Source organism: Ipomoea nil, unplaced genomic scaffold (assembly GCF_001879475.1).
Source record: "Ipomoea nil cultivar Tokyo-kokei standard unplaced genomic scaffold, Asagao_1.1 scaffold0813, whole genome shotgun sequence".
Lineage (NCBI taxonomy): Eukaryota > Viridiplantae > Streptophyta > Magnoliopsida > Solanales > Convolvulaceae > Ipomoea > Ipomoea nil.
Genome location: NW_017617241.1, coordinates 579,281 through 602,243, shown reverse-complemented (window position 1 = coordinate 602,243; position 22,963 = coordinate 579,281). Strand labels below are relative to the sequence as shown.

General features: G+C 34.3%; 4 protein-coding genes and 2 long non-coding RNA genes across 11 annotated transcripts; 4 read left to right on the top strand and 2 right to left on the bottom strand.

Moving 5' to 3' along the window:
* Positions 1–1,170: 1,170 nt before the first annotated feature.
* Positions 1,171–22,019, top strand: LOC109178289. The gene is made up of 3 exons (XR_002053691.1): positions 1,171–1,181; positions 4,692–4,695; positions 21,845–22,019. It is a non-coding gene; the product is annotated as an uncharacterized LOC109178289 (long non-coding RNA).
* On the top strand, positions 5,301–6,490 carry LOC109178288 (BAG family molecular chaperone regulator 3-like). Its single transcript, XM_019327915.1, has 2 exons — positions 5,301–5,585; positions 6,066–6,490. Exons 1-2 carry the CDS (start codon positions 5,339–5,341, stop codon positions 6,302–6,304), a joined length of 486 nt encoding a protein of 161 aa, XP_019183460.1. The 5' UTR covers positions 5,301–5,338; the 3' UTR covers positions 6,305–6,490.
* On the top strand, positions 10,238–10,886 carry LOC109178290. Its single transcript, XR_002053692.1, has 2 exons — positions 10,238–10,655; positions 10,744–10,886. It is a non-coding gene; the product is annotated as an uncharacterized LOC109178290 (long non-coding RNA).
* On the bottom strand, positions 12,957–16,626 carry LOC109178283. Of its 3 annotated transcripts, XM_019327907.1 has the most exons (4): positions 15,980–16,626; positions 15,592–15,949; positions 13,931–14,188; positions 12,957–13,234 (listed from the first exon to the last, which is right to left on the bottom strand). In XM_019327907.1, the coding sequence occupies exons 1-4, from the start codon at positions 16,324–16,326 to the stop codon at positions 13,211–13,213; spliced, it is 987 nt and encodes a 328-aa protein (XP_019183452.1). In that variant the 5' UTR covers positions 16,327–16,626; the 3' UTR covers positions 12,957–13,210. The 3 variants fall into 3 exon arrangements, with proteins under 3 accessions (XP_019183452.1, XP_019183451.1, XP_019183453.1); XM_019327906.1 differs by having other exon boundaries at positions 15,592–16,626; XM_019327908.1 differs by lacking the exons at positions 12,957–13,234; positions 13,931–14,188 and adding an exon at positions 15,198–15,384 and having other exon boundaries at positions 15,441–16,626.
* On the bottom strand, positions 18,647–19,463 carry LOC109178287 (classical arabinogalactan protein 11-like). 4 transcript variants are annotated; one of them, XM_019327913.1, is made up of 2 exons: positions 19,071–19,463; positions 18,647–19,040 (listed from the first exon to the last, which is right to left on the bottom strand). In XM_019327913.1, exons 1-2 carry the CDS (start codon positions 19,360–19,362, stop codon positions 18,811–18,813), a joined length of 522 nt encoding a protein of 173 aa, XP_019183458.1. In that variant the 5' UTR covers positions 19,363–19,463; the 3' UTR covers positions 18,647–18,810. The 4 variants fall into 4 exon arrangements, with proteins under 4 accessions (XP_019183458.1, XP_019183459.1, XP_019183457.1 ...); XM_019327914.1 differs by having other exon boundaries at positions 18,647–19,045; positions 19,076–19,463; XM_019327912.1 differs by having other exon boundaries at positions 18,647–19,049; positions 19,080–19,463.
* On the top strand, positions 20,187–21,921 carry LOC109178284 (mitochondrial inner membrane protease ATP23-like). The gene is made up of 5 exons (XM_019327909.1): positions 20,187–20,307; positions 20,438–20,565; positions 20,720–20,857; positions 21,297–21,380; positions 21,504–21,921. Exons 1-5 carry the CDS (start codon positions 20,208–20,210, stop codon positions 21,639–21,641), a joined length of 588 nt encoding a protein of 195 aa, XP_019183454.1. The 5' UTR covers positions 20,187–20,207; the 3' UTR covers positions 21,642–21,921.
* Positions 22,020–22,963: the final 944 nt, after the last annotated feature.

Genomic DNA, 22,963 nt, shown 5'->3' with positions numbered 1-22,963 from the left:
CTTCCTATTCTGCCTTTGTTGTTGAATTTGTTCATTTTTGTTGATGCAATATCTTGTCAGTGTCACAGTGTGTATTCGTTTTAAAATTTCCTGTCTTGTTAAGTTTTGTTTTTTATGAACTGAAATGTGTGCTTAAATGTGTTTGAATAATCAGTTTGTTAAAAGATTCTACTGTCATTCAATCACCATTTCACATTCACCAAACTTTTGTGGTTTTGTTTTTTAATCACCAATGTGTGTTTAACTGTATTGGAATGGAGTTAGTGAATAAAGTGGAACTATGGTTTCATGTTATTTTATTGCCCTTTACAGTTTCAGAATGTTGTTAATCATGCTGTGCCTTTTTTTTTCTTTGTTTAATCTCGAATTTTGGGTTTTGCTCGTGAGGTGTTCGCACTTAGTCTCTATCTAATTTTGCTTGGAGGATTAAATTTTATCTATCTAATATTTTTCATTTTAAAGAAGTTATTTAAAAAAAAAAAAATTGCCAGTAACTCATGATGTTAAAAGGCAAAGTATATCATGGAATATGGACATATGGTCCATGTTGTATCAAGGACCAAAATACATAGAACTTGTATTATCCGCATATAAAAATAATAATGCACATGAAAATAATATTTTAGGCATTTAATTTGTGATGAACTTACAATTGTGATTAGGTTAATTTCATGTAATAATTCATAATTGTACAGAAAGGTAATATTGGTCAGGATGTGTGCTCACATTTTACTCGATCAATTTATTGTTGGGTTCTCGATGTTAGTGTAATTGTGAATGTTTGGGTCAGGTTGTGTGCTCAGTTCTTTGGTGTAGTACTTTTGCCTGCGTTTAATTCATTTTTGGGGTTCTGTTGTGTGTGGTCATTAGATCGCGTGTTTTGGCTTACATGTTTGCATGGATGTTATTGTTTTCTTTCCAGGCTAGAGGTCCAAGGTTCTGCGTCACATGGAGTCCTATGTAAGCCAGCGGGTCTCGGATTGGGATTGTGGCCTTGTTAAGGGGACACTACGACGTTGCATAATCTAAGACTACGTTACATGAAGGATCTAGCAGTGTCTGAGTTCAATGTGCATAGACTACGAAACTTGTCTCGTGCCTAACAATCTATCTCTGTTCCTCTTCCATCTGTGTAGACGTGTGTTTTATCTACTATGGTCTTTTTGGGTGGTCCTTGTAATGTGCACATGACTACTTCATACTGTCCTCATAGTATTTTTTTGGCACTAATTGTTTTTTTTTTTTTTGTCCGAATACTGCTGTTAGTATTTATTACTTTTGAATCTATGTTCGTGGGTTGAAGGTTTGGTGTGCTTGCTGTGTTTATTATATCTTAGTCATGTATTAGTTTTTTTCAATCCATGTGTGCACATGCGCATGTAGGTGTGTGCGTAATTGCGTATGGCTTTTTTTCAGTCGTGAATAATAACTAACTAAATTTACATAGGTGATTGTTGAAATATTCGCTTGTAGGCTTAGTTAATAAACACATGTGTGCACAATTGCGTTAAACTGTGTGCATGTACAACTAAACAAATTTTAATCATAGTTAAAAAGTAAATGAATTTCACAAAAGAGACCAGTTCAATATTATCTTATACGCTTAGTTTTTAAATACGTGATTGCACATTGGCTTTAAATAGTGTGCATCCGCAACAAAATAAATGTCAGCCATGGGTAAAAACTAAATAAATTTCACAAAAGTGAGTAGTTCATTATTAGTTTATAGGCTTAGTAATTACAAGTGTGTATGCACAATGGTGCTAAACAGTGTGCATAGATCTCAACTAATTAAATACCAACTATGGGTACAACTCTAAAGAAACAGTGTGCATAGCTCTCAACTAATTAAGTACCAACCATGGGTACAATTCTAGAATATAAATACGTTTCTAAGTCAAAACACATAACCGCAGTAGAATGTCATTAAATCCTAATTTATTGATATTGTATGACTGTAGTATTTGAAAGAATCTTGTGAATACAAAACAAGACAATCAATCACATATATGTTAACATTATGTGTTCATAGTATACAAATTATAAATTTTTAAAAAAATAAATTGTGAACATTTAGTATCTAAATTCTGAACATTTAGATCCGGATCCACCTTGTAATGTTGACCCAGGTCCACATAATAATTTGCCAACAATATTGTGGTGGATATATCATACTTTTATTTGGATAGTACAATAATATGGGCAGAGTACATATACAATCTTTGAAGAATATTTTTTGAATTTCAATATATTATATATCCATGCAATCTTAACTCCATAATCTTGAGCTTAAGATCCTCTATCACGAGTTTGAACAAAAACAAAAATCAGAGGTGGCATTATCATGTATGCATGTTTCCAAAACATTCAAGACTCAATTAAGATCATCTCTCTCTCTCTCTCTCTCTCTCTCTCTCTCTCTCTCTATATATATATATATATATATATATATATATATATATATATATATATATATATATATATATATTCGATCACACATATAAATATAAAACACATATATACATACAGAGTTAATTAGTATACAAAATATAGAAAGAAAAGCCCATGTGGGGAATCAAATAGAATCCCTGGAATAGATCCTTGAAATGCATGCATGCATGCATGCTTAGCTTACAGCATACAAATCTCATGGGAGTCGTGAAAAAGAGAATCCAAATCTTAAATTTTTATTTTCCCAATCCAACTTTAACTTTGCATGCATGCGTTCCTCCATTCAACCTCTCTCTGATCTCCGCCCCACATGGGATCGATGGGATGATACCTTAATTAATTATCATTAGCCAACCACAACACAACAAATGTCTGTATATATGTTGAATACTCAAAAAATATTCTAAACATATATTCTTAACCGGTTGGAAATTTTTCAACGACTCACCCTCACCACTTTTCAACGACTTAAGGCTCTCAAAAACAAAGGTACTTAATTGGGTCTTGAACTAGCTAGTTTAGCTATTGGCCCTGTTTGGTAAAATGGCTGTTAGCTAATAGCTGTTTGCTGTTAGCTGATTGTGTTAATTAAAAGGTATAAATAGTTGATAACATTAGATGATTGTAGAAAAGTGTTTCGTAAATTAGCTGTTAGCTGATAGCTGTTTGATATAATTTCTTTTATCAAAAAGCTAATTGAAAAAGTTGCTTAGAGTAGCTTTTTGAATTTTAGCCTTTTGGAATTGCAAAAAGCTAATTAACCAAACATTTCTATTGATATTTTAACTAAATCAAATAATTAATAGTGATCAAATAAGTCAAAATTGACCTATAGACCAATTTTTTTTACCGAACAGGGCCATTATCTTATTATTAAATAAAATACATGACGGTTGATTTTTTTTTTTTTTTTTTTTTTTTTAAAGATGAACTAGCTAGTTTAGCTGTTAGCTTTAACTTTGCATGCATGCGTTCCTCCATTCAACCTCTCTCTCCGCCCCACATGGGATATGATGATATATACCTTAATTAATTAACATTAGCGAACCACGACACAACAAATGTGTGTATATATGTTGTGTACTCAAATAATAATAATAAAATATTCTAAACACATATTCTTAACCGGTTGAAAATTTATGTGTGCTTCAATTTTATTGTAAATCAGCAAATGTGATAGTCCATACTTTGGTTAGGGCTACAGATTCTTTATCTGGTCTGCCTACTAGATTAAGCACCATTCTTAGTTGTATTCAACACTTTATATTAGCGATTTTAATTTTTAAATTTACCATTAAAGTTATATATAAATATAATATTAATAACCTTTTAAATATTGTCATCACAATTAATAAAAGAACTCATTTCATTTCTGTGTGTGAACATCTAGCCATTAATGTGCAATCCAACTATTAGCTTAGGCTTTTAATTGAGATGGAGCACATGTTTTAATTCCGTGAACCTAAGCAAACTACTTAATCACATAAATCTTGTTTATTATTTTTGTTTGCCTCTGTGTATGCATGATCTATTACTCTCATTTTTCTCAACAAAATGTCACCCTCACCACGTTTTGATTGTTAGATGTTGTTGGCTGAGACTTTTGATGGTTCAACGACCTAAGGTACTTAATTGGGTCTTGAATTAGCTACTTTAGTTTATTATCTCAATAAATAAAATACATGACGGCTGATTTTTTTTTTAAAGGTGATATATTGAAGGTATATAATAAATTCAATATGACAAAAGATAAAGCATGATTAAGGGAGCTGGCACAATCATGTCCCCAATATTATTTTATGATTGTTATTAATTAAGTAAAGTCCTTTTGAGAAACTTGTAAGTATATATGTATTTGGTGATAAGGGAATCATATAGTTACTATTTGAAAAAATTCAATAAGTAACACGCGGCGGTATTTCAAATACGTTCAAGTCGTAGGGTCGATCGGATTGTAGTGGATCTTTTAATAGTCTGCTTAGCTTGTTGGTTTAAATCTCGGACTCGCGGGTAATAACGTGAGGCTAGAGGGTCCCAAACTAGGGTGTGGTAGGTGAACATCGATCCTCCCAAAGGTTCTATTTTTTAGCATTAAATGTGGTATTTATTGGAGAAGAAATGAGATACATGCATGTCAGGCTCTCGGCATGCTTGATTGACACGTGTCGTGTATGCAATCGGTTGGCTCGGGACGGTGTCACTATAGCCACGTGTTGTGAAATTCCTGATCATCCACGGAGTGATGTGGTTGGTTTAAAGTTAGGAATATAGGTCTTAGGCTTTAAGTGGCCTTGTTCGGAATTATCGTTCAGACGAGGTCAAACTCAAGGTAATAAAACCTATCGTGGACCACACTTTAGATCGGTCTTCATATTTAAGTCGGGCATGCATATCAAACTAACGGTAGGTCAAGGTCGGGAATGATTCCTCTCGGTGGCCTGGCCAGATACCGAAGCGAGTATATGGTATATATACGCAAAGGGAGGTGTACTCGAGGAGTACATATTCCCTTTCAAATATCATAGGAGAAGTAAATCCCACTAAGAACATCATTAGTGATCGAGTTAGCCAATAGAATGTTGGCAAAAATTGAATTTGTTACTTTTAGTATTAAAATTATATTTTACCCACTCAACCATCATTAACAAAAAAAAAAAAAAAACAAAAAAAAAAAACAAAAAAAACAAAAAAAAAAAAAAACCTTTGAGTATATTTTGGTAGTCATGTAACGACAGTTGAGCTTCTCTGTCTTTTAATATAAATTTTATGGTTGGCCATAACTGTACTCTCCTAGCAGTATATATATGTGTGCAGCTTCGTCGATCCATCATCTTAGCTTTAATTTCTTTCGCTACCATCTAATAGCTTTTAATTTGCAAGTGGAAAAATGATGAAACTAAGGTCAATCAAGTTCTGCAGAAACAACTCAACAAAGCTAGCAAGCGGCTGCGCCACCGCGAGCGCCGCCGTCGGATCCGCCAACAAAGGTGGCGAAATCAAATGGGAGGTGCGCCCCGGCGGCATGCTCGTCCAGAAGAGAGAATGTGCAGAGAATGCTGAAGAAATCATCACACTTAGAGTTTCAACTGTCTCCCAATGCCACCATATTTCCATTCAAGCTACTTCAACTTTTGGTAATTAACCTTTAATTTCTCTCTACCTTCAATCAACATTTTCATTCCTACTATACCTTCATAACTCTCTCTCTCTCTCTCTCTCTCATTTTACTCTTTGATTTACGGAAAAATCCACAATCCGTCCTTACTCAAAAATACACACAAAGTAAATTAAAGCTCACTATGTAACCCGATCCTAATAACCAGTAAAGGTCATAAAGAAAAGTAAGTCATTTTAGATTATTCATATTTGACCAGTTTATGTTATTCATACTGAACAGATCAATTGAAAAAGAAAGACAATAGGCAGGCAATTCTCACAAGTTTGGAAAAATAAGTTAATTCAAATCATAATACACGTGATGAGTCAAACCAATAGTTAAATTTAACCAATTAACTAGTTTAATCCATCATATAATAAACTCGTTCGTTTATGTTTCTTAATTTATGTTTTTAATGTAAAACTTTCTCAATAATGTGTTGACATATTTTGATTAGGGGAGCTAAAGATGTTGATGTCATTGATGACGGGATTAGACCCCAAAGAACAAAGGGTGTTGTACAAAGGTAAAGAGAGGGAAGACTATGAATACTTGCACATGGTCGGAGTTAGCGAGAAGGACAAGGTTTTGCTTCTAGAAGATCCCGCCGTCAAGGAGAGGAAGCTTCTTATTGATTCGCCGGCCGACCAAGTCGCCGTCGTCGTTGGTGCCTCTTATCGCACCATTAGTGTCTAACTTCAGCCAAATCCGAATTAGGATTCCAAACTCTGGGAAAGAAAAATAATTAATTAATTAACCACCTCAATATTATTGGTGTTTTTTATGTTGAGTGTTCCTCCTCCTAGTTGAGGAATTAACTAACAGCTTGTTAATTAATGTAGATTTTAATCACCCAAGTTGTGGGGTTGCCAGAGTACTAAACCGTGTTATCTGATGCATGTCCTTGTCATTTTGATTAGTTAATTACAATGCTTATTAAATTTAATTAATGATTATTCATACATGCCAGGTTTCCGTGGATGTGAATTGCACCATTAGGTATGCATAAATGCACAATACAATGTTCAGAAACGCACCACATTAAAATGCACCAATGCACCACAAAACGCACCACACACACACAAAATGCATCACACCTATTGGTGCATTTTTGGACATTTTGTAGTGCATTTATGTATACCCAACAATGCGTGATAGCACGGCTGCACGAGAACTTGACCCAATGATTATTATCTATATTGATGGAAGAGGAATCTCGAAACCACTACTTAAGATGTACATTGAATTATTAAAATTATGTAATAGGGAGGTAATCCAACAACCACTACTTACTTAAGAATTAAGGTGTACACAATTTTAAAACATAAAAGAAGTAGACTCATTTCTGTATAATAAACTCACAAACCACATAAGAAAATATAAACATTAAATCACATTGAAAGACCCTATGTTGCAAAACATTAACAAGAAATTATATTTCATCCACTCCACCTACCACCCACACGCATGATTATTATATATTCCATTTTACTCTCCGAGTAATTAATTAAGATTTAATGATGGTTGCTTTACTTATACATCGTACGAAATGTTTGTTAATTAATCCACGCATGCATGCGTGCATCATTTTGATAATATATTGTAAAAAGTAGGCAAGCCACCACTACCAGCTTGAGGTTGAAAAGTGTAAAAAATTGATATAATCCTCCAATTTTAAAGTATATTTACATTTTTTTAAAAAAAAACAATAAATACACATATACGTGCAGTGCATGAGATTATGAAGATTCTTGTACTAAAAAGTTATGAGTTTGATTTTTATTAATATCATCTCGATTTAGTATGTAGTATAGAGTTTTCTTGTGCAATTTACCTCTATTGTTTGGCTTACAAGTTAGTACGCAAAATTGAAAATTTATCGAAGATACATTGCTAGCTAATAGTAATTGCAGATTTTTCTCGTCACCAAACAAAAATAAATAAATAAAGAATAAGAAGAACTTTCACTCTTATTTTTTTTAAGAAGATGTTTAGATATCAGATTGATATTGGTTACAAATTATAAGAGCACACCAACTACTTATTGAACCAATTTTTCAACAACTTTTGCCATCGTTATACCGTGGACCTGATTCTAAACTACGTAGTTTTGAAGTTTAATTTTGACGGCGACCGTTTGTTGTTCAATTCATGTTACTATTTAAAAAAAAAAAAAAACTGTAAAGCATGTGTATGTGTTTTGTGTTATGTGTTTCTGTGTCTCATGTTATGCAATTTTGTACCTTAAGCGTATGGGTTCTATACTTGAAATAAAGTAAATATAACATGCGCTTTTGTATCGTGTACTATGCATTTTTGTGTCTTGTGTTATGCATTTTTGTGCCTTATGTTATGCAATTTTGTATCTTAACTAAAGTAAATATAAAACATGTGTATGTGTCTTATGTTATGTGTTTCTGTGTATCATGCTATGCAATAATTCCGTACCTGAAATAGATTATTAGTTGTGTAGCACACAACATATTGTGTGTCTTATTTTACGAATTTATGTCTTGTATTATAAAATTATGTGCTTATAGGACATATATTGTCTACATAAATCAGATATTAGAATAAGTAAATATATAACATGTGTATGTGCCTTGTATTTAGTTTTTGAGTCTCGTTCTATGAAATTTTGTACATTTAAGAGTTTTAATTTTGTACCTAAAATAAATTAAAATATGTGTTGAAACATGAGAAATGATAAACTACGTATAGAATCTTTTAAAACTTGAAAATCTAAACGACGTCGTTTTAATTCAGGGTACTCTACAATGTTATGTGGATCATGATCCACTATATAAATTGCCCAACTTTTATAAGTGGTTGGTGTTGTGTGTAATAATGTTAATGGACCAAATTAGCTCGAGGCCCGACCTGGTCTGTTCATACGCTATAATAAGGGGCAAATTATGCTATGGAAATGTGTTCACCTTGTAAGATATGTAGACACAGTTCTAAAACTATTAATAATTATGAATATATAATTTAAAAATTATGAATATATAATCTTATAATAATGAAATAGAGTTGTTAACATAATTATAAACATATAATTATGTGATTATGAATATAGAGATTCAATAATTGTGAATATGAAATTCAAAAAATATGAATATATAGTTTTATAATTATGAACATATAGTTCAGTAATTATGAACATAGAGTTAAATAATTATGAATATGAAGTTTAAAAATTATGAATATATAACTTTATAATTATGAATATATAGTTTAGTAATTATGAACATAAAATCGTGTTCATTTATAAGGTAAACACGGTTCCCCAGCATAACGATTGATCGTATGCTACAATATGGGACTAGGGACTAGTCTAGCTCATAATACAGGTTGAGTCAGATCATCATTTCTTGTTCATGGGTTGGCTTGTCCCAATTATCCAAATATAAGTGGGCAAACGTCACATGACCATTGGGACTAAGTGGTCGATTATAGGCAATGCAAGATTTTTCTAATCTTTATAATGGTTAAAAATGGGTTAAAAGGTCAATTTTTACTGATCCTATAAATAAAAAAATACAATATTTTAAACAAAGAAAAATGAGGAAAAGAAGAATGCATCATGCATGCGACCTTTCAAACAACATAAATATCATCATATCATATAACAACATTATAAAATTTTATGTTGGGGCCATTGCTTAGGTTGGATGAAAGGTGGCGATGACTTCTGATGATATCTACCAATGGAGATTCGACAGACATTAGTGCGGTTTGTGATGGGATATGATTTACTGTTTTTTTTTATTTTATATATATATACATATAATTTTTTTAACAAAAGAGAAATCAATAATAGCTGTCCGAAAATATACACTAGATAAAGTTCACTCATTTTTATATAATACCCATTAAATCACACAAGATAAATAAATCACACTAAAAAATATGTGTGAAGAATTAAAGATTTTAACTAAAAAAGATATTCATAACAAATAAATTTATAACATTCTGATACAAGAATCATGTTTTACTCACTCAAACACATATTTAGGGCAAAACGGACTGATACTCCATCGTGTCACTTGATGCCATTTTACGCAACGTACAGTATAGTAGGCTGTACCCTGCCCTTGATGATACTCGGCCTGGACTGACCATGCAACTTTGAAATATGCTGTCACAGTCTCTGTCAAACAACATCATGCATTCGTCATCGCTACGAAACAGATCTAACCATAATATTTTGCCTATGTTTAGATCAGATCCACCGTCACATTTTTTAAATTTTAGAGCAACCTCATTACAGATTTTACCAGAATTTTTAACTATTGTAAAAAATATATATATAAAAAAAACTATTGAAAACAAGAACAATAATTTTCAAAAATCATTTTTCAAATTTCAAATACATCTCGAATCAGGTTGTCACGCATAGTTTTTTAAATTTTATTTCTTCTGTATGATTTTGTTGGCTATTATACAATTAATTAATGAAGTTATTCTGTCTGATTTTACTGGCTGCGACTCTGCAAGATTCCATTGTATATTTTAACTAATAATTATTACAAAAACAAAAGAAAAAAAAAAATTATTATTGTTTTCAACTTTGTAACAAGTCTATGATCTTGAATATGACGAGTAGCCACTAGCCAGTAGGGAGGTGACAACGTACCCCTGATTTCCCTTTCAAATCGCCTGGCTAAAATATCATATCAATGTAGAAGTTTCCTCGGCAGTTTGACATGAAAACCGCCTATTTCACACAGCAAATTAAACAACCAAATATATACCTTCTCCGATCCTAATTAAACCGTAGTGGATACGATACTCCAGCTCCGCAATTGACCTCGGCGCGGCGGCGATGGCGACTGCGGCGGTGTTGACAGAAGAGAGAGAGCACAAGTGAACATAGCCCATATGTGTATGGAGAGAGAATAATGAAATTAAACCTCCTTCAATTCGATCGGGTATGCGCAGTTTTGTACTCTCTGCTCTTCTGCCAACAAACTCCATCATGCTTTCGCCCTCTCTCTCTCTCTCTCTACGCACTCGGCAAGGTAAGACGGTTATTCCATCTTCAGTCTTTCAATTTCTCTCTCTTTCCTGTTTTTTTTTTTTTGGGTTTTAAATATATAAATTCTTTTGAATTTTGACTCTGTTATGAAAAGTATTTTCCTCTTGATTAAAGTCTGCTAATTATAATTGTGAATCTCAAATTTGTATGAATGAGTTTGATAGATTGTAGTTTAATTTAGAAGATTCGAGCGTTTTGTTATTTTGTTCGATGAACGGGTAGAAATAAAATAAACTTTTGTCGTGATTGCAGAGGTAAGTAAAATGTTGGGTTATTATAGTATAATTCGTTATAAAGAATTTTGTTATTTTGTTGGTTGTGTTGCGGTGCTGAAAACAACAGTAGTGAAATATATGAAACTTAGCTTGATTGAGTCGTGGAGGACAGCAAAATGTTGGAAGATGTTTATGTTCTTGATTTATCTTCTTTTTTTTTTCGTCGATTAAAATTGAATAATTTGTGATTTATCATTCTTTCATTGGTTATATATCGTGCATCGCGGTGCATAATCGATTATGCACCGCACATCAAAACGACGTCGATTTATTTAATGTAAAGAAACGAAATCAGTTTCGCGTCGTTGCACAAAAAATAATTCTGTTCTTTAGTTTCATTTTGTATACACTGCAGTTTCAGTTCAACACAACTACAGTTTCATTTGGATATAACTATAGTTTCATTCAATATTTATACTCTCAAATATGTGAAAATATTATTTAATTTTATTTTATATACACTATAGTTTCATTAAAACACAATTCCATGATCATTTCGATATAATTACAGCTTCATTGTACAATATACACTCAAATATGTGAAATGTTATTCAGTTTCATTTTATATATATTGCATTTTCATTTCACTACAATTACAGTATCATTTTGATACAACTGTAGTTTCATTTGATAATATAAAAATAATACGTGAGGCAGTGTCGATTTAGATACACTGTAATGTCACTCTGTTAACACTAACAAGGCGATGTTTCTTTTCTTAACGAAACAACGCCGTTTTGATACGCGGTGCATAATCAATTATGCACCGCGGTCCACGATAAAACGACCGGCCCCAAAGACACCCGCGAATTATGCTGTGCAACCGAATGCACCTTGCAAGGTGCATACGGTTGCAAAACGGCGCCGTTTTGGTTTAAAAAAAACGCGCGTCCCATTTAAAGAAGAAATCAGGTTCGATTCTCGGCAATAGCATTTTTATATATCCAAAAATTCATAACTATATATCCACAGTGAATGAATGAAGTAAAAATCCACAATGAATGAATGAATGAAGTAAAAATCCACAATGAATGAATGAATGAATGAAGTAAAAATCAATGAACTAAATATCCACAATGAATTAACTAAATATCCATAATGATTGAACTAAATATCCACAATGAATGAACTAAATATCTATAAATTCATAACTATATATCCAGAAATTCATAACTATATATCCATAAATTCATAACTATATATCCATAAATTCATAACTATATATTCACAGTGATTGAATGAAGTAAATATCTACAATGAATGAATTAAATATCTACAATGAATGAACTAAATATCCATAAATTCATAACTATACATTCACAAATTTATAACTATATATCCAGAAATTCATAACTATATATCCACAATAATGTTATTGCCGAGAATCGAACCTAAATTTTTTTTTAAAGTGGGACGCGTATTTTTAATTAAAATGGTGTCGTTTTGCATCGTATGCACCATGCCGGGTAAATTCGGTTTCACGGCATAACTATTAGAAAGACACCCCATTTCAAAGGAAAAGTAGTTGAGCACAGTCGAGTCTTGGCCCACTAAGAAGATTATCATTAAGCCCAACAAGAAGCCCACTAATTTACAACAATTTATAGCAACGGATAGATAGGGACAAATTATGCGGGTAACTCCAGCCAAGATGATAGGAAATTCACGTTTATAATCACAATGTTATAAGTTTAACTCTTTACTTTATTAATTAATTTGAGCTCATCAACTATAGATAATCAAAATTAATTTATTTTATTGTAAAAATAAAAAAAATTATACCGTGAAGATGTGAATCATAATTCACATTATGAAGTGGATAATTAATACATATTTATTTTTAATAGGCCAAAAGTTCATTTTTAATGTAGTAAAGTTTCATTCATATGAAGTACATTAAAAATATATTTGCAATAAACAAAAAGTAAACTGTTACAAAATGAACATATAATACATAAAAATGAACTTTTAATATACTGAAATTGAACTTGTATGTATGTGTTTCACTTTGCAATGTATATCATGTTCCATAGATAGACTAACAGTCTTAATGCATTTTCTTGACGTAGTTCGTAGTTTATTTCACATGGTTTATATTATTGTCAGTCATTCCTTTACAATTTGCAATGTGAAACACAAAATTTCAAGAAACAAAAGTGTCTTTAAACACGTACAGCTCATCCTTAAATTCTTAGGAATTCACAATATATGACTTGGATGGTCTCTACTGATATGGTGATTGATACTTCATACTTCTGTCGTGATCGTATCATAAATTAAAACACTTCAATCTCTTTTTACAAACCTTCCCTACAATTCATCAAAAAATAATAATCCGTTAATGTCAATAATCAACAATACCCACAAATAAAAATAAAAATAAAAAGTTGAACATAATTTGTAGAGGTTTTGTTTGGTAAATGATTGTCAACTGATGGCTGTTAGAGGGTATGACTAGTTGATAACATTAGCTGATTATAAAATATGTTTGGTAAATTAGTTGTTAGGGTGATAGTTTGTTTTGATATAATTTCTTTTCTCAAAAAGTTAATTAAAAAAATATTTTTGAGTAGCTTTTTGAATTTTAGTATTTTGGAGTTACAAAAAAATTATTAACCAAACATTTATATTGATTTTTTTAACTAAAACAAACAACTAATAGTGATCAAATAAGCCAAAAAATGACGGGTAAGTTAAATATTTTACCAAACAAGGTTATAATGTTATATATCAACTAATTTTGGTTTATTTGACCACTTATTAACTCTTTGATTTGGTTAAACAATCAATATGGGTGTTTTATTAATTAATTTTTCGTTTCGAATCACTAAAATTCAATAAAAATAGTTTTTTTTTTCATTAACTTTGTTGAGAAAGTCATTTTATATGTAATTAATTATTAATTAATTTACCAAATATATTTTAACAATTAGCTAATGCTATTAACTAGGTAAATCTATATGATGTGGGAACTTGTAGATAAGAATGAATAGATATATAGATTACCTTAACGCGAGGGCGTTTTTCAGCATTGAGCTTACGAACTTGATATCGAATTGTCTTAGAGAAGAGTCGGTTCTGCCTCTTCTCCTTGTATCTCAAAACGCTAGCCGCTCTGTGCGTTTGCCCCGCCGCAGCTTCTTTCGCCGCCTCTTCATCTCCGCCATCTTCCGCCGGCGTTTCCCCATTGTTTCGGCACTTACCGCCACTACTCCCCACCATTTCTGGAACCCTATACAAACTCAGATTCCTCTCCCATGTCCCCTGCAACCCAACACCGCGGTTACAAACTCCATTCAATTCATCATTTTTGTCCTTTTCCCAACATTATTAACACCGTTTGCATACACGACACCGACATTAAATGTACCGTCGATAAAAGCTAGAAATCAACTTGCATTGCCGACAGTACCAACAATGTTATATAATATATATTTAATAATTATTTTCAAAAATATATTTATTTAATAATTTAGACATGTGTAAAAGTATACTAGTTTAATAATAGTAACATACTAAATGTGATATGAACTCTAACAACTACTATTTTAGGGTATATAAACATATTTTTATATAATAATTAGCAAATCATAAGTGATAAATCATAAATATTATCTAATTGTGTAGCCGGAGTAAAATTTATTTTTTGACTTTAGTCTAGACCCCAACGAAGTAAATAATTCTAAATAATCCATTGATTCATATAAAAAAAGGTAAATATGTTATTGTTTAAATAATTATGTTTAATAATTACAAATTAACTGTCCAGCAAATTTAAATGTTATTGTACATTCTTTTTGACATTTAATAAAAGAAAATTATTAATTAGACTCCACAAACTTATTCCCAACTTTTATTTTCACTTATGTTTAAATTTTATTGGAGGAAAAAATAAATGGATATAAATCATGATCCCCTATTATATTAAGTAATCAAAACATGTCACGTTATAGGGATTAAAAATTGAGAGTAGAAAATAAGAGTACATGGACTTTCAAATCGAACCCTGGTGGTGGAGTATGGACTTTTTGGTCCGCAGCAATAGAGAATATATAAAACAAATACTATCAATTGTAATATAGTTAATAGTACTAAAAAAGTCATACTACATGGACTTTTAAATTTTACTTACTGATGTGGTGGACACTAATAAATTATTTTTTAATATGTCTCAATATAAAAATCAACATTAAGATTTAATGTATTAAATAAAAATTGTGAGTAGAAAATAGAGTAAACGTCATATTTTTCATATAGAATATACTGAACTTTTTACTTGTAGGGGCTACACCGCTACAGCACGAGGTGGTGGACCCAAGAAAAGCTAAAAAGTGCAACTGGGGACTGGGTCCCATGGCTACAGTACAGTGTTAAACACCCAAATGGCAAACGGTGCTGATGATATGAGAAGAGAAAATTATGATTATTTTAGTATGATGACTGCACGAGTGATTATATATATATATATATATATATATATATATATATATATATATATATATATATAATTATAGAATTATAGATATGCAACTAATAAACAATTAATGATTACTATTCCATTCTTTTAAAATTATTATTACTCCGTATTTGATTACAGAATCGAAGAGAAATAAGAAATCATAGGTAGGACGATGTTTGAGTATATAGTAAGGGAAGGGAGATCTTACGTGGGACGATGGTTCATAGAAGCCGCCGGAGAAAAAGTCGTCGTGGATGATGTCCGGCACGGTCTGGGGGCACTCTGGTTGGATGTAAAGAGAGCCGCGGTTGGACCAAGCGGTGATGATTTCTTCATAATCAAGCTTCAACGACAGCCGGCGGCGTCGCCGGAGATCGGAGGCGGAGCTGCTGGTGACTTCCTCGTCTTTGCGCTCGTTCTCCACCACCTCCGAGTAGCACACCCACTTCTCCTCCTCGCACGGCTTCCGCTCTTTGCTCCGCAGCGCCGTCCGCGCCAACGCCGCCGCTCCCCGGCACCCGGAAATGTACCGCAGGGAATCCGACGAGGAGAACGCCTTGTTTCCGCTTCCGCCGGCGGCGGTGCGGTAGTCTTCCCCGGAAGAAGCTGAGGTGGAGGGGGCGCCGAGGAGTCCGGTGAGCGTGGTGGCGCCGCTCTCCGCGGCGGAGAAGAAATTGTACTCCGCCGCCACGTAATTCTCTTCCGCCGCCGCGTCTTTCTCCTCCGTCAAATTCTCCGGGTGCAGAGGGAACAAGTCCAGCTGCGGCCGCCCATCCGACGTCGTTTTGCAGTCACCACCATCGCTCTTATTATCACCGGCGAGCTGGAGGCGGAGGCTGAGGAACTTGGGCCTCCGGGTTCGGGCTTTCCGGGCGGATCTACACGGTTTAGCTCGGCGTTTCTTGTTGTTCATGGCGGTGCCACTGCCACTCTGCTTGCTCATTCTGCAACTTCGCTTCACACTATCTGCCTATCTATCATTAATCACATTCAAAAAGGTCACAAAAAGTGTAGACTTTGTGGGGGAGGAGATTGCAACTTTTCTGCTCTTTTTGGTGGGGTCACCATCCCCGTGGGCCCACAGTACACGTGGACGAAGATCATTGGAGCAGAGCTCAGATTTTTGGTGTTATCCGGATTACGCTGCTAAGGGGATAGCGTGGGTAATCCAAACAAGGGGGATTGCGATTAAGGGAGATTGGGGGATCCTAAAACCAAAATATCTTATTTTCTGGGGACCTAAAATAAATGTAAAATATTTGATTGACTCCCATTTTATACTCTCAATTTTTATAGTTTTATTCCCTCTTATATATACTTTAGTGTGGATCCACATGATAAAAATAATCAATTTTCGATTATCATATCACGAAATAGAAATAAAGGAATAGAATTTGAAAGTATTTATAGTAAAATTCAAGATAAATAGATCATGTTTTTATGTAACATTATATTTACAGACAACGACAGTGTTAAAATACATGGTATTGTGTCTAATCTACTGCAGGATGACAGATACTTTTTGTGCCGAATGCAGGTGTGTGTAATTGTGTATTGGGTATGTAACACCTTTGGTCACAGTGTTAAATTAAAGAGCTATCCAAAGTTTTTTATTTGAGTTATATAGGAAACTTATCGCTACTATGTAATGGTGTGTACTAAGTTTTTCATATGCTCCCAAATTATTCAGGATTTGCTTCTTCAATATATAAATATTTTAGTACCAGAAAGCCATTAATTCAATTATATACACAATGGGCATTATGCGTTAGTCAAACTAGACATATGTTAGATAGTTAGTTGAGTACGTGACTATATAATTATAGAATAAAAATAGCCGAGCAGGCAAAAAAAAAAACTCGACCAAGTTAGGTGCTAAACTCGGCTAAGTCGACGCCTAGTCAACCGATTAGTCGTTTAGCCGATTAAAAGTCGCATAAGGCTGAAATTACATCGACCAATAAGCACTAATGCCCAACATGCATCTAAGTCAATTTTTACAACACACCAATTATACATGAATAATGGTGGATATTTCTCTCATCACAAAATAATAATAATAATAATAATAATAATAATAATAAGTATGCCCCTCTGTCATAAAACGGGAGCCAGGCATCTAGACCATGTTGATATTTGATTGATGTACATATGCATTGGCCCATGTACTTTTAAGTGTTCGTAGAATGGGTCCATCAGTTTTGGAGATTACTACTTGTGTTCTACACATTTACCTCGTTGTGCTCGTTATTACATGATTTTAACAAAATGCTTGTGTGTGTTCTTTTACTACCTACCGATTTTAAAAAATAAATAAATGTAGTGATGTAATTATTCCAAAAAGGTTAAAATAGAGAGCTTGATCCAACAAATACCAGCCCATAGGGCATTGTGGGGATGAGGCCCAATTAATCAACCCACGGCAAATTATGTTTTGCGTGAAGGTAGACACGATTCCATATCCATAATATCTATATTATATATTTATAAATTCTATATTGTAGACTCATAAAACATTTATATTTTAGATTCTAATTATTAAACTCTGTTTTTACAAATCATAGAACTATATGTTCATAATTTGATAACAACTATACAATACATAAATTATGAATCTACTAGATTTAAATTATGAATCAAAGGTTTATAAATTATGGATCTACAGTATAGAAATTATGAATCTACAGTATAGAAATTATGAATCTACAGTATAGAAGGTAGACACGATTCTATGTTCACAATTACAAAACTCTATGTTCATAATTACTGAACTATATGTTAATGATTATAAAGCTATATATTCATAATTTTTGAACTTCATAATTATTGAATCTCTTCATAATTACAGAATTATATGTTCATAATTATAGAACTATATATTCATAATTATGAAAAATTTTGGAACTGTGTCCGCAACATAATGTGTCATCAACCCAACATGTTTAGGATCAAATAGCAAATATATGGATGATAAAAGCTCTTTGTGCACGATAAACAAAAGTCTAGCATCTCAGTCGAGTTACTCTTTGTGCACTATAAACAAAAGTCTAGCATCTCACTTGAGTTAGATGCACTCTCAAGTCAGAACAAGTCAGAACATGGAGAGCCTTGAGATTATAAATTCAAGGTTGTGGGAACAATGTTTGGATGATAAAGCTTCATGCATGCATGGAAAGTATGAGCGCGTACCTCAAAAGACAACTATTAAATTCACCACAAAAGTTTTGATCGAACGCACAAAGAATTGAATGTTGGAGATGGTGTCACCAGAACAAAATTTAATCTTTGAATATTAATTGGTTCTCCCCTTACATATGCAAAAGCCAAAAGGTATACCAAAAACGTTAATAATGCATGATGCATGACTAACAAGAAACAACTAACTACGTACTGTGTAGAACGAACAACCACCGGTGGTCTCATTCGGTCACAGGAAGAACCCGACGACGGCGGCAGCTCCGACAACTGCCGATACCTTCAAAGCAGCGGCGCCATCGTAGTCATCTAAGGGAGCCTCGGCAGGTCCTTCTTCCGAATCGTCGTAGTCATCTGACGGCCCTAAAGCGGGTTTTGGTGGTGATGAGGGATCCGAATCCGGGGACCCCGCGGGGGAGTCAGAGTCAGGTGCGCCCGCAGCGGGGCCTTCTGACGGAGATCCGGCCGGGCCTTCAGACGGAGATTCAGCGGCGGCCGGGCCTTCAGACGGGGATCCAGCAGGGCCTTCAGACGGTGATCCGGCCGGGGCCTTTGACGGAGACCCCGCCGGGGCCTTTGACGGAGTCCCTGCCCGGGCCTTCGACGGAGACCCTGCCCGGGCCTTTGACGAGGGAGCCCTGGACGGGGAGCCGGCTTTTTTCGGGGCCCCCGCAGGGGCGGAGGATGGGGAGGACGACGGGGAGCCTTTTGGGGCGGTGGCCGCGGAAGCCAACCCAGCAAGGGCGACGAAGAGTAGAGCAAAAACAACCACCTTGCGAGCCATATTTTATTTCTTTTTATGTTCTTTAATTTTATTAATGACTCTTTGGGATTGCAGAATACTTCTCTTAAATGGGGCGAGAAATACGTACTGCAGAGCCAAAGAATGATCCGAACGGCGAATGTTGGGTGGCTTTTATATGGCGGAGCCGCCGTGGAGATGGCTGAGCGTACGGTAAAACTGGTTGCTGGTTTGTAGGGACTCTGTGGCTATCCTCTATTCACCAGAGTTTTGCGGATCAAAAATAGCATTTTCACCCATTTGTCTTCAGAGAAAATTGTCTCCAAACAAAACATAGAATGGTTTACTCATTCTCAAACCTACAAAAATGAAAAGTTATGGGGTAACTCATTCAATAAGAATAAAGATACAAACTTGTAATTAAAAAGTTACGAGTTTAAATCTCTTTTTTTTTTTTTATTTGGATCTTCAATCATGGGTAATCAAAGCTGATTTGTTTTATTGCGATATTTTATCAATTAAAGTTATAAGGATTGAACAAGCACCAGGTGCTCAGATGACATGTAGTGACATCTTCTATGTGAGAGGTTATGAGATTGAACCTCAGTGAAACAAAATTAGTTTCATTTTGTGTACCTTGAAGTTTCATTTCAACACAACTACAGATATCAGTTTAGATGCTTTCTTTACTCAGTTTCATTTTGTATACCTTGCAGTTTCATTTCAACACAACTACAGATATCAGTTTAGATGCTTTCTTTTCTTAAAAGAAACGACGACGATTTTAGACTATGGTCTACAAAACTTTGTGGACCATGGTCCACAATATAATTGCTGGAGTCCATTATGTTGGGTCGTGTCTTCTGTCCATCTCCTGAACATCAGCAATGGAGCACAATCGACCGCCCGGGACGGCCGCGTGGTCCGGCGTGAGAGGCGGTCATACGGTGGCGGAAGGCGAGGTCATGATCCAGAAAGGCCTACAGGGTTAACTACACTTCGTTATCATTTCCTCACCCCTTTTGCTTAGTCTTCATCCACTGCGTTTTGCTAGGGCTTAGGGTTTCAGTTTTTATCTTCGTGCCTGCTTATGTCTTTAACGCTGAACGTTCTCCAGATCCAAAAGTTAAGTTTCTGAGGGAGCAATTGGAGAAAGCGGGCTGCAAAATTACCGATAATTTCTTCAAATCCGTCCGTTGCGATACACCGATGTCTGGCTTTTTCTGTCCGAAGAGCAACGGTGGGGTAAAATCACCGCCGCCTTTCGTTCGCATTTACAATTATGAATTATCCTCTCTGTAACTGGCCATAATTTCAAAGCTAATCGCCGGCAATCGCCGTGAATGGTTTTAATCCAGCTAACACTTATTTCCTGCTTTGGTTTTGCGTTTGGTTTCAGATTCAAGTATGTGCAAACAATTTGAGATTTCAAGATGAAGTAACCCAAGTGCTTATCCATGAGCTCATCCATGCATATGATCAGTGTCGTGCTAAAAATATGGACTGGGGAAATCGTACTCATCGAGCTTGCACAGAGGTATATGCATATGCCCTGCTTTAGATTGTTTTTTAAGACAATTCAATTAACTATCATATACAAATTTAAGCATTACCTTGATTGAATCAAACCCAGGAACAAAGTATCTGCAGGAAACAGCTGCTAATCTAGCATAGTGTGAATACAGGACCTGCAGAATTTAAGAAATGCTTTAAGCCTTTATTACATGTGCTTAACAAATAAGAGCACAGTGCTATTAACTATTAACTTTGTATAATCATATTGACTTGGGGTTTAATGTAGTGGTAACTTTATAAAATTCCAACATTCTGAGGCACTGAGCTTTAAAGCTTCTCGTTTTTTCATTTCACACCTTAAATTTCTTAGTTCCTATTATGCTTTTCTCATGTAACTAGTCGTCGCAGATGAATTTTGTTTCCGTTACTGATATTCTTTTTGTTGTTCTAACTTATCTCAGATTAGAGCCAGCCATCTCAGTGGGGACTGTCATTTCTTGAGAGAGTTGTTGCGTGGTAACTTTAAGATAATTGGTCATGAACAAGTAAGGTCTATATATTGATTCATCTGTCTTATCTAATCCCCAAATGGACTTTACCCTCCTAATCTGTTTATCTGGTACGTGGCACTTAAACTCATGTTATTTTATTATTCCTTTCTTGTGAAGGCTTGTGTGAAGCGAAGAGTGGTTAATTCAATGACGGGCACTAATACTAACTGCTCGAAAATTGCTGCTACAATCGCCATGGAAGTTGTATGGGATACTTGTTACAATGATACAGCGCCTTTTGACAAAGCTCCTTGAATCATTACAATTTTCTTACTTCCTAACTCGGTTTATGATGGATTCAAGCTATTGAACGGTGGCAATCAATTCATGTACCAAATGAATAATTAGTCTAGTCTGAATTACCCAATGAAGAGTAGTAATAGATTTGAGAGTGAAACTGCATTGATGAATGAGCTTTTAAAATCTCATTTTGCAGTAATGGGTGTTGCTCTTCATAGGTGAAGAAGCTTGAATGTGCTTGTATTGTAACTGATGTGAACGGATAAAGGATTACCGAGTTTCTTTGGTTAGATTAGATAGATGGGTGTTTTACAGGACTGAAGATGTTGTTAAGTGAGGCTCTTTGGCCATAGATCATACTTGTTTTAATTGAAGAGGTTTAATTATGATTTTGATTCTCATTTAAGGCTAATAGCCAATAATACAGCAAGTACAGCAAGTTCAGAATGGGTAGTAATGCATCCAATAGTATAGTCCACGCAGCTGTCTGAACCACGGTTTAAAAAGGACATTTCGTTTTTTTTTTTCTTTTACGCGCAAATTATATTATTCTAACTCATAAAATACATTATCTTATTTTAGAAGTTTCATTATTCTAATATATAAACTCATAAAGTATATTATTATAACTCATAAGAGCATTCACATTAGTTGGGGAGATTTGGGAGATAATGTAAGAGTGATTAGGAAAGAGAATGTGGGAGGGTAGAGAAAAAAAAAGAAAAAATAAATAACAAAACAAAATTTGAAAAAAAAAATAATAATAAAAATCTGTCGCGTCAGGCGCGCTGTCAGCGTGCCTGACGCGCTACACGGGCGCGTGCATTTGCGCACAGCCAGTGTTTGTTTGTTTTTTTTTTTTTTGTTTTTTTCTGACATTAACCCTTAACTTGCAGGACAAATATCTCCCCAAATAACCCCACCCCACATTTGTTATTATCCCCACCCAAAAATAGTTCATCTGACATTATCTCCCTAATATCCACTGATGTGGATGCTCTAAAATTTAACGATGTGGTTTTGAATCATGGTCTAAGCAATAATTTGCCTAATGAGCAGACGTTAGAATGGTGAACACGGTTCCAACGGTGTTAGTACACCGTTATCTTTTTTTTTTTTTTTTTTTTAATTGCGTGACTTTTCTTCTTTATTTTCACATTTTGCGGTTTCACTTTAATTTGAGGTGAACAAAGATTTTGGACATTCATAAATTATGAATTCATGCCTGCACATTCACTTTGGAACCATGCCTACACATTCCCGTCCGAAATCACGGACATTCATAAATTATGAATCCATGCCTGCACATTCACTTTGGAACCATGCCTACACATTCA